Genomic DNA, 15,932 nt, shown 5'->3' with positions numbered 1-15,932 from the left:
GAGATTTTACAAATTTGGATTGTTTTTTAGATATATTAGTTTGGTATCGGTTCGGCACCGATAATACCCCAATATCGAACTAATACTAATAATACCTTGACTTTCGGATATCCGACCTCCATAATCTAACCATGTGAACTACTGCAATCGGCGACTCAACAAAATCAAATGGCTTGAAAACAAATTAAAAAAATGGTTGAAAAGTTTAAAAAACGATTCACTCCGACGAAACCATACCGACTTTCCAAAGTCTTTATCTCGTTTTGTCAAAATGAAAGAAACCTGTTTTCCTCGTATTTTATTTTTGTAGGAGACGACCGACCGTTGCGAGTACGCCGACATTGTGACGTTCGGAGGATGCAAGGACTCCTTCATGGCCGTGGCCGAGATGGCCGGCGTTTCCAGGAAGTTATTTTTCGCCCTCGGCAAAGTTCAGGTCTGTGTGATTTGATTTGCTTTATTTTTTTTGTTTGTCAGCGGTTAGGTTCGAAAAAGTAATCACGAAAAGCCGAATCAGTAGTTTTAGTTTTTTTCATAATAAATTTTGACATTTAATTGATTCCATAGCACACTATATTTTTTTCTAAATTTCGCACCGGCCAGTACAATTAACTAACAAAAAACAGGAGAAACGTCGAGTTGTAGGTCAACCAAGATTTGAAACCATGTATAATTCAGTATAGAGTTTGATAAGGAAAATAAACCGAAATACATAACCTGTGTGATATTGGACCTTGAATAAGGGATTCATTTAGACTATTTTCGGATTTATCGCTAATATAGTCTTTGATTCGTAAAGTAAGTTTTTTTAAGGTTTATTAAATCGGCCCTAAGGGTTGTTTGCCTAAAATAGTAGTTACCTTGCTGATTTTCTTTTTTAAGGTTTCAGGTTTGTTATTGTATCCTAAAGGTATTGTTTATATTTTACCTTAACCTTTGAATGACAGATGTTTGAGCTGGTTTCCCTCATGGCCGACTATATGAACGCCTCGCCCTCCTTCAGCGCCAAGCTTCGTCCGCGCAAGGCGTCATCGTGACGTCATCACGCGTGTCGTGACGTCATTGTTTGTCGTGCATTTATCAAATCGCCACTATCCCATGTTCGTCCTTTTCCCAGTAATACGCAACATCATGCAAAATTGTTTCAGCCATATCGACAAGGGTTGCGCAGTCGCATGGGGTCGAAAAAATGAACTTGACATTTTTTTTACTTTAGTCAACAATTGATACACAAGGTGCTTTTTGTTTTATTATTAATGTGTGATCGCATGAGATTGGACTCTGAACGTTGCTCCAAAATATCCTCAAACTTCTGAATACTGTTTCCAAAATCACGCTACACCAATCTACTTTTTGAGTATATATTAACCTTTATAAAATATAACAAAACCTATTCTCAATTAATTCATTTGCGCCATTGTGTGCGACCAGTTTATATATCATTGTATTTCATGATACCATTTGATTCCAATTACTTCTGCAAGCTATTTCATAAAAAAATCATATAAGTTATTCGCCTTAAAAAACGCAAAACTATCCAGTACTATTGCAAGTAACATAGGTTTATTCTGCCAATTCATAAATTATCAATTGCTTTCTTTTTCTTTGCGAATATCGCTACAGTGATTATGTTCTTTATGCATTTGAATTAATGCAAATAAGAAACGTTTTAACGTACTTGATATGATGGAGTACGATTACAGATGTTTGTTTGCCTGCGATATTTACTTTGCATTGAGGTCTTTCTAAACAAGCTTTCTACTCGTGTGCTAGATATTTTTGTTTTTCATTTTCTGGTCCTGCTTGCCGAATAATTTCATCAAATCTGCATACGCTCGACATCTCAGTTGTGTTATTTCGGTATTCGAATTTACCACTATGGAAAGTTATACTCGTGTGGAATTCAAAGACATGAGTTCATCGTATTTAGACGGATACGCGTCACAAATTGCTGAATTTTAAACGTAATATATTTTAAATCATGGTAAATAAAATTACACGTGCTGTGGCGTTTGCCAGTTTACATTGTTCATTTGCCTGCATTCGTCGAAACACACTCGTCAACAACAAAACTCTCCGCAGGTAACGTTTTACCCTTATAAATGTGGTCTGTTGTAATGCAGTAAAAATTTCAATACACATATTTACAAGTTTGCACTGCCGTTTTATTCAAGTTCTTATGAGATACGTGTTTGGCAAAAAAGATAAATTCATCGGAAAACACATGGAGAGGCTTCAGTATTTATATTACAAACTGGGACCAAATGAGAGTATGACAGACAAGCTTGCTGTATTGTTTATATACGACCCCTCCGAATAACTTTTTACAATACAATTGATTGTCGTCGAAAATATCGTATATATACAGATAGTTCGAAAAAAAACAAGTTTACTTTAATCAAAGTGCCTTTTTCAGTTAGTCACACCGGTTTATTCTGTTGTAGCAACGCACAGTAGTAAGAAAATTATGTGGCAATAAACAAATCTCTAAATTCACGTGGTTGGAACGTAAAAACAATTTATCGGCATATTACTTTAAATATTGTGTACGCCGGAATAATAGTCATAATAGGATTAGATGTGACCTTACAATGTATTAAACCTCTTTTTTATTTTAAAATAATTAAGTCATTAATAAAAACTATTGTCACATACGAAGGAACGCTTGGTGACGCGTGCAATATTTTATATGTACAGTTGTGACAATTTTTATTTTGCAAAACCAAAGGGGTATATCTAATGATTTGTACCCTTCTTATGTTAGCCCTAAAACGTTTTCGGCCTTTGAGACGTACCGTAGTACGTTTTTATATATTAAATAAACCATTAAACAAATACAGAAAAAAATAACTTTTACGTAAAAAGACATCTTAAAATAAATACTAAGCAAGAGTAAGGCGTTAAAATAATCAAACGATTATTTAACCCAGCGGTTCCCCAACTTTTCTAAAAAATTGTGGAACCGTTGCAATTATTTTGATATTTCGCGGCTCTATAAAATTCAAGGCTCGGTTGGCCCAGGTTTCTTGTATGGCACTAGTGCAGTAACGATTATTTCAAATGTAACAACTTTCTACCTAAAGCGAACGATTCGCTAAGTCGTAGCAAGTATAGTACAGCATAATAGATGCTTTGTGATGTCACAAGAGACGTGATAAAACACGCTATTTGATCGAATAATAAAGCATAACTAAAGACAATAATGATGATAGATAATGTTTAAAACATAGACTAATGATAAGACTATTTATTAAATTCGCTAAACCTAATGTTGAAAGACTAATTCTCCTTACGGACCCTCTGAAACTGTTTTACGCACCCCAGATGGTCCGCGGACCCCAGTTTGGGAACCGCTGATCTAACCCCTTCAACAAGCTACTGGGTGGAACATATCGATTTTTATAGTTTAATTTTCAGAAATCATGTTAGATATTTTGTGATTTACAACACCTCTGATTTACTGCCAACAAAGTTAAGCAGAGACTTCGCGTAATTTGTTTGTTTTTATTCTGATTGGCTTATCGAGGTCACGTGCAGATTTCAGCCTTTAAAGCTTCTTCACTGTCCAGTTTGGCAAAGGTAAAGCGCACGAAATCATCTGTGTGACGTCTAGATGACGTCATACGTACAGCTGCGTGGTCTTTATCCAAGATGAGTCTTTGGTCCTCTGAAATAGGGACATTTGAGCAGTAGCAACGATTATAATTATGTCTAACTTCCAGGTTTAAAACAAATGTGCTTTGCTCAAATACACAATCAAATAAATAAAAAAGCCTATTGCTTTACTTATGCACTACACTGCAATATTAAATTTATATTACGATTTGTAACAATATTTAATTTATATTACCGTATGTAATTATCATATTAGTAAATTTAAAACTCACTAGTGAAGTGTATAGGGCCTTTAAAACTTTTGACTAAAGTCATTTCCGTTGGGTCCAAAGAATCACCTTTGAGGATTTCAACAACTGAATCCTGAAAAATACCTCAGTTGTATTAGAATTGGTCCTTTCAACAATTAAAACACGGTATAATGATAAGCAAACGCCCAAAAATCAAATCCTAAAGACATTTATTTTAGATGTTTATCAAACGTAAAAATTAAATCTGCAGAGTTGTATAAGTCATCTGTAATTTTGTTAAAGATATTTGAGGAGGCGAGACATTTAAAAAATAGGAAGGCGCCTCTTACAGTCCAATTTTGATATAGGCCTAGTCTACTTAAGCAAAAGTTAACTTACGACAATTTATGTTTATAATTTATGTAGACTTGAGCACACTAAACGAATTAGAAAACGTTTGGTAGGGTATTCAACAAAAGTAACTGTTTCAAGAAACGTTACATTTAGATGTTTATATCACCTTCGCAGAAGAAAGTTTAATTTCCTTGATTACCACCACAGAGCTTTGGACGATGGAGAACGTGCAATTTCTATCCACGAACGATCGCATCGTATATTCGCCTTCCTCTTCTGGTATGATTACGTTGCATTTTTCTGCATGTTGAATCCCAAAACGCTTGTAAGAAATGTTTTAGGCAATGGGTATTGACTATAAGGATGTTCGATACTTTGTGTTTTTACCCCGATACAGATAATCGATAATTTATTTTATGTACAAAAAACATATTTTGCTAACATTGAATCCCGTACAGGTAATAATTTCAAGGAGCTTATTTTCTACACCTCTTTTAATAATTGTTAAATTCCCCGAGTTTACTTAAATGTATTACTATGTCAAGTCATTTTAACCAAAATACGTACATCAGGTCAAGTTATTTAAACCAGTAATTTATATGCTCCTCGTGTAATCGCCAAGTCATTGACTGGAGTCATTACAACACTGGTCATCGGTTCTCATCCGCTGTAATCATACTTTTTGATACTCCAAAACAATTGCAGTATAAGAGCTTAATGGTTGGAGGTTGTAGTAAGACGTATGTGCGTTGATATTCGTACTACGAATTGCAGTATACTTTACCGTGAGTTGCCCCCGTTACGCGACGGTAGGCTATCGACAATCGACTGCCAGGCTTGAGCCTAAACTGTACGAGGGCGAAGTTTTGGCTGGACAGAAACTCCAGGCTCTCGGCGTTGGACGACTTGCGATAGCGGCAGTAATCGTGCAAGCGCGACGAGGTAGGAGTTGGGTGATCCTGCTCGCTTGGAAGAATGCGATCCCGCGCCATCCATCCGTCGAAAATCTGAACAGCATGGTTAAGCACGGCTGAGAAGTAAGTTAAAAATAACTAGAGTCCGACTCCGGCTTAATGTGCGATTTTGTCGAGTCCCTAATCCGGGTCCGATCCACAGGCTGTATTCTACCCATTTACGTGAGTAAAATAAGGTGGATATTAAGTACTAATAGGGGTGTCATATAATTCATCTGCCCACAATACGTGGTTGGCAAATATTTCACCATTTTCTATGATCTTTTCACATTTTACAGTTTGCTGAATTATCAGTTTTGAAATTTGGTAATGCGCATGCGCACTTCGGAACTCGGGTAGTTTTACCTAGTCTTACTCGAGTCCTGAGTCCGACTCCGCAGCCCTGAGTTAAAGACAACCCCTGGGTTAAAGAATTTTTTTGCAACAGATTAAACGTCGTGTTCTCTTTTGGTTTCGTATGACTCTCGAAGGTTTTTGCGGCTTTATTGTGCTTTACGTGTTTTTTTAATGCTCAGTGTTAAAAATTAAAGTTCATTAAAACAGTCTAGTTTCACCACGAATTGGGTTTCGTAAAACAATATCAAGCCACTGCTTCTAGAATGCAATAAAACAAACTAATTGGTTTAGAATTGCAGAGTGTTTGGTCTGCAACACATGTACTGTAGGTTAATTAACATCTACTGTGCAAGGTCGGTCCCTCGGGTGCATAAAAGTGCATTTGTAAATATACGAACGATGAACATTTCAGATTTGTTCAGTTTTTCTCCCCAAAACATATTTAGTTAATTAAGTATGGGCGCCTTTTTTCGGAGTATGTTTAAATCATGTTTTTTCTAGTAACGCTGCCCATAGTCTGTAGGCCTACTACCCCTGGGAGCTGTCGGTTTGCCGCTGGACTAACTCCATAATTGGCTTGATAGCAGCATTTTCTAAATAACATTTTGGTTATAAAGAAAGTTTTAAATACGCGAAAAAGTGTGTATGAACCGCATTACCTCCACAAACTCTCCTTGTTCACAGTGGATATCGACGCCGTGCAGCTGAATGGCCACCAACTCGTTCGGCTCGGCGATGAAGTAAATCCCGCACAGGGCACGGGTTGCGTCGCGTTGCTCGTAGACCAAGTCGGTGCTGACCTTCACCATATCGATGCACTCTGGTGACAGCACAATAAGCTTTTGTTTTGCTCGGTTACCGACTCTATCCGCAAGGGCGCTGGGTTCTATTGTGCTACTGCCAAAGCGGCTCGTGCCGTAAGCCACTTTAAAAAAAACCCTAAACTTTGGCACAGTTAAAAACGTTTCCCGCAATTCGAAATGCTGAAAGCCTTGTGCTGTGTGTTTTGATTGTAAAATGTGAACCCACCGCTCTTGATATGCATGCATGATTTGGGCTTTGACCTTATACCAATAAATGGTGGCTTAACATTTCAAAACCGCCTAAAGTTTGGCACACCTAAAAACGTTTCCGCAAATTTTATGCCCTGTAATGCAAAAAGCCTTGTGTTGTGTGCTTTGGTTGTAAAATGCGAACCCACCGTTCTTGATATGCATGCATTTGAGTATTTTACCTTATACCGATACAAAACAGGTTTACATTTTCAAAAGGCTTCTTAAATTTACTAGGATTTTTTGTTTAAACGATTAGTTGTCAATACTATCAACTTTTGTATTTTAATTAGGTTATTTTTTTAATTAGCTCATTGTGCCACTGCTTTTGTCTTGTAAAAATGTGTCTTACTAAAAGCTGTTTTACTAAATATTCATAGACGTGCTTCTACAAATATACGTACGTGCTTGTCTGGCATCCACGAATCCAGCAACGGTGGCTATAGGTCCGGCTGCAGTAACGGCATCGTTGACAATCATCTGCGAACATTTTAGTTTGCTGAACGATTTGCCTAAACTTGTTTTTTCGCGAATATCGACCAGTCAAAATAGCATAAGATTAAAACAACAGCCATTTATTGCAAGGTATCACCACGCCCTTAAAGTCAACATTAAATTCTTTATACATGTGTTATGCATGTCACCCTTTTAGGTCCAATAATTGTGTCATGATTTAACCTAATACAATAATATCTTAAAACCGCTCATTTGCATAACGTCTGTTTTATAAATGATGTGCAGATAGTATGCGGTAAACACGATATGGCATTTTTAATACTTAATTTAATACCTTGCTTCCGATTCCGGTAACCATACGAATTACCCTGGATTTAATAAAATTGTTTTCTTCAAACTTATAATTTTCAAAAAGCTTAATAGTGTGTAGTTTATATTTTATATTACTTACATCTGCTACCACGCGTGAAACTTGCAAACTCAACAGAACAACTACCATTTTAAACGAGGACGACTCCCACGAAATCATGTTTGTAGATGAAAATCACTCGTAAAGAACTCTGATCCCAACAGATTTCTCAGCAGAATTGCTTACAAATGTGTGTATATGTACTTACTCTTCAGTGATCAGCTGCAAATGAGTTCTTTTGCAGTTAGAAGGACAGCTATGTTCCAATACGCCCCTCACATTTGGTTGGGAATGACGATTTCGTGGCAATGTGTGAATCGAAATTTCAACCGAATTGGTTTGCACGGATTCAACAGCAGCCAGTGTACCACTTGCACGTAACTTACTTTAACAAACCATGTGAAATGTACCGAGCTACCCTTACTACGAGTTTAAAATGCTTTCGAATTGTGTTTCGTTAATTACATTGAATAAAAAATAAAAAGTGTTCAAAATCGAAGTTTCTCGAAAAGTTTTGAATGCTATTTTAATTTTGTCAAATGTCACCAATAGCTGAAAAAACAAAAGTGACTCTTATAACGCGGTTCCAGGGAATAACGAGGGCATGCCCACTACCCCACCCAAAATATTTTTTGGCAAACCATAACTATCTAAATGCCTATTTTATATGTCTAAATTCCAGGAAAAACTTTTATTTTATGTTTTGTTCTTGCATGAGAACGTTAATTCAGCGTGACGCGCCGTTTACCCTTTTCTATGTGTTCACAGATTCGCGCTGTAAGGCTCTTAAATGAATGCAATTTTTTTCGCTGTAAGGCTCCTAAATGAATGCAAACTCTTAAATGAATGCAATTCTGTCAAGTTACCTACAGTTAATGCCTCGTTTGCTGTTTGCACAAAGTTATAACGTCGTTGCAATGTGAATACTGTGTCGTAAGTAGCAACCAACCAACCAACTTTAAAAAAGATAGTCGTAATGTTTTATATTCTTGTTAGGTTATTTCGTTCAGCGATTTCGTGTAGCGGACAACTGTAACAATTGCTCGGTTTAAATACCTCTCATAGGACAAGATGTGCGGGACCACACTGGACGTTTTGATGCATTAGGCAAAGCTTCAATAATCGTTATCAAGAATACCAGTTACACTAGTAGATAAACCTGGAGATTAGCTGCTGTAAATTTGAGAACGCTGGAAGTGCACACGTCCCACAGCGCACTTCATCACGAATTCGAAGTGCGGTCTGCCGGCTCGCCAGGCCTTTTCGGACCGGATGTTTAGTCGGGAGAGTTCTGTGCAATCGCGCTAAGAGGATTAACCGGCTTCGCGGGCGCGCCTCGGCCGGGAACTAATGAGGCCACGCTTGCCTTCGTAGTTTTGCAACACAGTGCCGCCTTTCTTCACCGTTTTGCCGGTCCGCCAGGCTCAGCGGTGCGCCGGAGCAGTTTTGGCTTGCAATAGTTAGGCCGATAAGGAATCTAAATGCCTTTTTAGGCCTCCAGGGCATCGCCGCGATGATGGCGGCCGGCGCGCGTACCGGCGGCTTTTTTCTCGTTTAGTTTAGTTCCGACCGCGTAACGATGATTTAGTTACTGGGTTAAATCTTTTTCGCTCGAAAACCGAGAGTTATAGCTTTGAGTATACAGACCCTAGAGTTTTGTTGGTACAGCGAGTTTAAATGTTACCAGATTTTCGTGCCGCCGTATCGCTTCGTTGCGTTTAAGTTATTTTAAAGCTCTCGGCGTAGCTCAAAGAGCGACTACAGCGTGCTTTCATATTTGCTGCCAGATGTAGGCGATTTTTAGCGTTGATTAACCTGGAAAAATGTTAAATAAAATTAGACTTTAATTGAAATCAGGCAGTAAGAAATGCAGTATTTCCAAATAAGGTTACTAAGATTAGAAAAAAATGTCACTTCAAGTTAAGGGGTTGGAATAAAAGTGTATACTCTTAATTAATGAGAGTAAGTCTTTATTTACAGGGATGAGGAAACCCATCAGGCAATGTGTACATTTGTAGAAATTATAGTATGCTGTAACATATAGTCGAGGTGCCGTAAAGTTTTCGCCCGAGGTGAAAAAGATGTACTTTCGGCGGCCCAGTTTTGCCGCCAGTCTGTGTCTTCTGCTGTTGCTGCTACACCTCGGAAAGTCGACAAAATCTTCACCCGAAACGCCACGGAACTTGCCGGGGGTGTTGCAGCACTTGCGGCCAAAGGCCAATTCGAACAATCCTAGATATATGAAATCACCTGATTTGTCTCTGAGGCGATTGGGCTCAATGATTCGTCGCGAACAAGCAAAAGACGCCGAACGGCACGAAAAACGCAGCGCCGGTCAACGAAGACGGTGGCGGCACCATCATCGCCACAGGTTGCTGGACAAAAAGCCGGTTACCTAACCGTCCGAGTGTCCTTGTTATTTTTTTCTTCAACATGTTCTATTGTCTGTCGCGAATAGGATGAAACGAACAAACGATTTACGGTTGTGAGAAGATTACAACGCAACGCAACGAGAACTGCAGTATTGCCTGTACGCTTGGCCAACTGCTTCTTTGAAAATTAAATCTACACCGTTGCGGAAACAAGATTTCACGTCGAAACTACAATGGTGAAGGCTGAAATGCTTCTTTGGAATTTGGAATATGCCTTTATTAGGCCTATATAGCGCTTAGGCTGACTGATGCCGTTTTTGGCCCCTAACGTTTCAAATCAGCAAAAAGTCCCTCGAATCAAAATTAACATGGCTATACCTTGAATTCGGATTATATTTTTCGTATACAGGACGTGGCCAAAAATGTTAAAATAATGTTAAGTTGTCTGTGTCAGCTTACTTTTTCCTGTTGCAAACGCCTCAGCATATGTTTTGTGTTCACATTGTGACCGTCAGCATAACCATTTGTGCCTTGCAAACACGTCAGCATAATATAGCAACGTTTTAATTTAGCCAGTTGCGTGCAGAGTAATGTTAACAACTCTATGTTTTGATGCCAATTTTAGAAGTAGTTTTATTCAGATTGAGTTTGATTAACCGCTTTTTACTTGAAGTAAAAAATCCCACGGCTTGCTTGTTTTCAATTGTTGCGAAAATTGCCTTCTTTCTTACACAACATCCTATTTGTGCAACATTCAGAGATTCGCCTCGTTCGAGTGGCTGTACCTTAAATTTGACCGCCAGGGACCTGTCCATGTCCACCCTTCACCTTTTTCTCTGCTCGCCACTGCTGTCATAGCGCGTTATAAATTTTAACTGTGTTGTTTCGCCACCCGCGTCCCGTTGCCATAATGGCGCGACCGCGTCGTCACAGCAAAGTCTGCCCGTTTCGTTAACTTTTCGGTCTTTCTATATACTTTCTTTGTCTTTCCAAGTGGCGCGCCCGTCCCGATTTCATCGATCTGATGACAGTCTGTTTGCGTCGCTACGCCCGGCAACCGTACGGGCTCGAAAATGTTGCGAAATCGATATAAAATAATTCACACTTCTCAGTCGATCGAGTGGTCTTTGATATCGCTACATAAGCGTGCCAGGGCCCGACAGTGTGGGAGGGGGGCCGCTCGACACATCATTGGCAACTCGGCAAGGTCAAGCGCCCTGCCTCGATGGCCCTGGAGCACCATTCGATCCTTTAAACGCAAACTCGAAAGCACTCTGCCGCGGCATTCGCAGTCCCTGACTCGCGTAAAAAATTAGTTCAGCGTTTTCTTCTTCGGGGCGCGCTTGTCTAATGTCTATGTCATTCGTGATAAAAATGATAGAGCCGTTTAAATGTCTATAGGCTAAAAATAAACAAACGGTCGAATTGCTGTTTGTTTAGTCCCACGCCGAGTCAAACTTAAAATTTAAGAGTTGTACAATACTTACAAAAAATGCTTTATATCTATGGAAAAAAATGTTACATGCAATTAACCACCCTGCCCAATGACCGACATGTTTTCTTAGCATTTTTTTCAGTTTTGTAACTTGTTTGTCCGCTTTTCGGTAAACGTATTTGAAAAAGAAATAAGTTTGCATACTTTAAAATGTGTAAAAAAGAATTTTATTTCGCTCATAGAACCACGTCGATACACAATAAAAAAGCTCTTAGAATATACCTTATAAAGCAATTACATCATGTAAATAAAATGAAAAACTTTTTTTACCTTTCGGTTCAAACAAAGAGAACTAAACTAGCGTGCAATGACTGTCGATCTCACGACATCGGTCAATGGCAATTTGTAAGGAAAATAAGTCTTTAGCTATTGACAAAAATATATAAAAACTGTAGGCGTAGGCTATACGCACTTTCTTTTGTGACATGATAGAGAGTAGAGATGTTGATAATATCGAATTAAAACCGATACCAAACGTCAAGTGATAGTATTGGTAATATTATTATCCTAGGGGCGGATACAGTGGGAGGCAAGAGGCAATGAGGTTAGGGTAACTATACGATACTAAAGTGCTATAAACAGTTTAGCTATGGTTTGTGATATGCCTACAACGCGGCACTTTTCAATTTTTAAGGTTATTTTATTAGAAAAGCATAACCATAAACTAAAGCCAAGCAAATTTTATTTTGATAACTTAAAAAGTACCGTTCTAATCCAAATTTCATCAATTTTGTTCATTCGACTATGGGGTAATGACGTTATTTGGCTTAATATCAGCAACCATACAGTTTTCCAATGATGTAGAGTACAATAACAGGATACCAACCCTGTATCGGGAATGTCCATTAGAAAAAAAAGACTCACTAAACTCAGCTATTTTAAATTGTTGAAAGATTCAGTAAGCGGAGGCAGGTATCGGTTGTAAGCGCGGCGCCTCGCAACGTTCAGGCCAGAGTTTCCTTTCAGCTCGTTCTCGGCGCTTTCGAAGAGGCAGGAATCCTTGTCGGGTGAGTCGAACGCGTTCGATCGGCTTGCCTCCGGGAGCAAGTCCCCATCTCCGCTCATCCTGCTTCTGTTTTCAGCCTGCTCCGGCCTCCTGCGGGATCTCTTCTTGTGGCGCTTCGGCGAAGTAAATATGTCAACACTATTGTCGTCACCGCTCGTATCCTCCTGCGTTAAGACGCCGCCCTTCAGCTTGTCGAGATGCGAGTTTCGCAGCGGTTTGCTCCTCCTCGTCGTGCGCCCTCCGATGGTGGTCGGATCGTACACGTCACCGATGTCGTCAGAGACCGTGCTCATGACGTCAGAGGCGGCGTAGTCGCGCTCCCTTCCCGCCTGCCTGAGGCTGTCCGCAAGGCATTCCTGCGTCTGGCGTCGTCTCGGACGCGGCTTGTCCTGGTTGTGAGTGGAGATGTTGCTTTGGGTCAGTTTCAGGTCGTTTATAGGGCGGAGCTTAGACGGTTTCGCGAGGACGGGATGGTTGATTGACAGCGGTTTTGCGCAGTCCGCGGCCGCCGCGTCGACCGAGGTAGATTCGAACGAGAGCATCTTCTGTCGGCGCGACGTTTTGGGGCTGCCGCGATCCCCCAGTGTCAGCTTCTCGATAGGGGTCACGACCGCGGGGCTGTTTTGACCCCTTCGGGTGCTCCTTCTTCTCGGGGTCTTCGTCGTTTCGTTCGCGTCGTCTCGACACCCATCAAAGTCCAAGATAGAGTCCCCGGAAAAGCTCTCAGAATTCTTCAGGGACCGTCGACTTGCGCGACGTCTGGTTCGTCGTTCGAATCCAAGCTCGTCGGATAGATCCGAAAATAAGGCCGGCTCTTCTTTGGTAACGTTTCCCAGGGATCTGTTTCCTTTTAAATTCGATTTCTTTGCGGTAATGTCCAAGTCTTCGGCAAGGTTGCGGCTCTTCGTAAAGGTTGGACAACGCTCCAGGCCTACTTTGTTTTCCATGTTTTCATGAGACGACTTGATGGCGTCTGTCTCATTTTTACCGTTTTCTTTGTGCGTGTTGCGCTGCTGGCGAAGAGGCCAACAGCCTTCCAGCTTGCCGTTAGTGTTCGGGGGTTGATCAGCGATGCCAGGGATAGAAGGTAGAGGCTTTAAGGCGACAGACTGCGAAAGCGGCGGGTCACGAAGCGCCGTCAAAAGTTCCTGAGTCGACTTTTCCAGATCGCCGTCCGTGCTGAGCCTTACCCGTCGCCGCTTTTGGGCTTTCACTCGTAAATTCGGCGAAAGCAAATCGGGGGACCCCAGTTCGCCGAAGCCCGTTTCGGTCATCTTTATTTTGAGTATTTTTCAAGGTCGCTTGAATGGCGGACGGCGGCTGCGTAAAGCAAGTGCTGATCTGCGCCCATATGCATAATTTATCCGCCCATATAGATCCTGCTGCGTTTAAAAAAAATTGGTTTAGGCGCAGCAGTTGTAAAGCGTTAACAGCTGTTTTATACTATACCGTAAACTATGTTACTCTCTCCTAAAATCAAGAATCTGTATCCTATGCATTTGTTGCTGGAAAATCGTTTTATAACATGTAAAAAGTCATATATAAACATTTGGTTTCGCTGCAATTTTAAGAAATTCAGACTAATCTTAGATCTTTTTCATACACTGAGAACGTTAACTGATTTTCACTTGGCAAGCTTTATGCCCTGGTTTAAAACACAGAATAGCCTTTTTAACTGACGCTAAACCTGAACAAATGCTTCCTAACGAGGCACACCATGACAGCTTTCTAGTGAAGAGAGGCCTGCCTGGAATTTGTTGCTTGGCGGGCTGCGACGCCGAAAAGTAACGAAACGCGAATTAGACAATGACAAAAAGGTGCTAGAAGGCCGGATGAAAGGATCAATCTGCGTTACCGTGGGAGTTACAGCGCCCAGGGCAACTGCCTGCCCCGTCCGTTGTACGCTTTCGAGGGCCCTCCAGAGTTTCTCAACTCGACTGAACGACCCTAGCTGTGGCACACTCCCACAGCAAAGGCCGCAAGGGGCTCGGCCTCCGGTTGCGGGCCCTGGCTCTTCAAACAACATAATTTCTGTCCATTCAGCGCAGCCGATCGCTGACCGAAGTACGCCAAAAAAACAACAACTCTCGGTGCGCGACGTCGATATTCATATATACGAGCGGTCGCTTCACTCGCCCTTCGCGCGCATACACAGGCCTCCTCTCCCGTTTTGAGTGGACGCCAATGCGTGGTCATCCTACTTGGGTATTGTTTGTCGAAAAGACAAGCCGCCGCTGATGCTGGCCTCCAAGCAAACAGGCGCAGTTCGCATACAGGCCATAAAGCTGTCTCAACGCTATGTCAAATTGCCACTGGCGTGCAGGTAATGTAAGGTCATCGTAGGCTTTACACAACGTAACGTTTCGCCAGCTATTTTGGTCGCCACATAACTCAAAAGCGACACAAAGAATGGGCGATTAATTATTCATGAGTCCACGTTCGCGCGAAGGGCACAATGACATTTGTTTGGAAATTAATACATTTTTTGCGCGCAATGAATAAATCATATAGGCTTTTAATGCGAAATGATATTGGTTGCTATAATACTAACGTATCCTAATGTTGACTATTATAAAACACTTTCACGGTAAAAGTGTAGGACGTTCCAACATCCAAGCTCCAGGCTGTCTAATCCGACAAATTTGTTTTCAGTAAGGTAGCCGATGAATGAACAGACATTGTTTGTCCATATTGACTAAAGATTATAACAATTATCGCATCGAAATGTATTATCATTTTATTATGTTTATGATAATTCGCAGGGCGCCGGTTTAAATCACACATTGTTTGCGAAAGAACATATATCCGCTTGGTGGCATTTTAGTATCAACGACTATAGAAATCTCTATAGACTTTGTTTAGTACAAAGGCGGCCTTAGTGGCTGTGATCCAAAACAAAGCTTGTTTCAAGTCTTATTACAACTTGTTCCAATTTTAAATACGTCTAATAGACATTTCTGAAACAGCGAAATAATTTCACGCATAGAGTAAAATAATGCCAAATAAAATTAATGTACACAATTGACCGAAAAAATAACTGCACTGACAAATAATTGTTTAAAAACCTGTTTTAAAAATAAATAAATATAGACCAACATAACATGTCGGACAACTTTATCAGTCCGAATTAGACAGTTTATAGGTTGGGTTCCCCCAAATCATAACACTATATTTGTGGCTTCTTTGCGCTTTTAATAACATGGTTGTAACTTTAAGGCAAAAGTGAAACAGCTTATAGGCCTAATTCTAAAATGTAGTTGCAAAAATTATGCAGCTTTTTAAAACTAAAATTAAAATTAATCCAACGTGGGAAGAAAAGATCAAATCACCAACGCTGCAAAACACGCAACGTAAGACTTTCATTTCTTCTTCCAATCTTGGTTGCTGCAGTCTGTAAGCAACTTTTAAAAACTCTGATGACATTAATACAACGTGTGCCATTATTGGAAAAACATATATCCAAGCGTCGATTGTCGTTGGAGGTAAACGGAATTTCAGCGTACCAAAAGTGTTTTCTCCACACAAAGAATTTGCAAAGCTGAAGACAGTAGCATTTGCAATAAATCCAGCAGTTACAAACCCAACAATTAATAAGACATTGAGAAAGGTCAGTCCATTTGATTGCCTCTTTGC

At 40.3% G+C, this 15,932-nt stretch overlaps 3 protein-coding genes across 3 annotated transcripts in view; 1 reads left to right on the top strand and 2 right to left on the bottom strand.

Moving 5' to 3' along the window:
• The window catches only part of LOC146139711 (pleckstrin homology domain-containing family H member 1-like), a 53,231-nt gene extending 51,096 nt beyond the window's left edge, over nucleotides 1-2,135 (top strand). Inside the window, exons 24-25 of the mRNA XM_083391439.1 lie at nucleotides 311-436; nucleotides 948-2,135. Of these exons, the coding sequence (XP_083247565.1) occupies nucleotides 311-436; nucleotides 948-1,037 (216 nt within the window). The 3' untranslated portion in view covers nucleotides 1,038-2,135. The remainder of the gene's footprint in view (nucleotides 1-310; nucleotides 437-947) is intronic.
• Nucleotides 2,136-3,527: 1,392 nt separating this feature from the next.
• On the bottom strand, nucleotides 3,528-7,546 carry LOC146139710 (corticotropin-releasing factor-binding protein-like). Its single transcript, XM_083392520.1, has 7 exons — nucleotides 7,469-7,546; nucleotides 6,966-7,041; nucleotides 6,169-6,329; nucleotides 4,984-5,206; nucleotides 4,366-4,499; nucleotides 3,888-3,978; nucleotides 3,528-3,667 (listed from the first exon to the last, which is right to left on the bottom strand). The coding sequence occupies exons 1-7, from the start codon at nucleotides 7,544-7,546 to the stop codon at nucleotides 3,528-3,530; spliced, it is 903 nt and encodes a 300-aa protein (XP_083248646.1).
• A 4,620-nt stretch (nucleotides 7,547-12,166) lies between these two features.
• On the bottom strand, nucleotides 12,167-13,573 carry LOC146139709 (uncharacterized). Its single transcript, XM_083392519.1, has one exon. The coding sequence runs from the start codon at nucleotides 13,571-13,573 to the stop codon at nucleotides 12,167-12,169; it is 1,407 nt and encodes a 468-aa protein (XP_083248645.1).
• Between the last annotated feature and the right edge of the window lie 2,359 nt (nucleotides 13,574-15,932).

Source organism: Ascidiella aspersa, chromosome 6, assembly GCF_963924565.1.
Source record: "Ascidiella aspersa chromosome 6, kaAscAspe10.2, whole genome shotgun sequence".
In the NCBI taxonomy this organism is placed as follows: domain Eukaryota; kingdom Metazoa; phylum Chordata; class Ascidiacea; order Phlebobranchia; family Ascidiidae; genus Ascidiella; species Ascidiella aspersa.
This window is presented reverse-complemented; position numbering and strand designations above follow the sequence as displayed.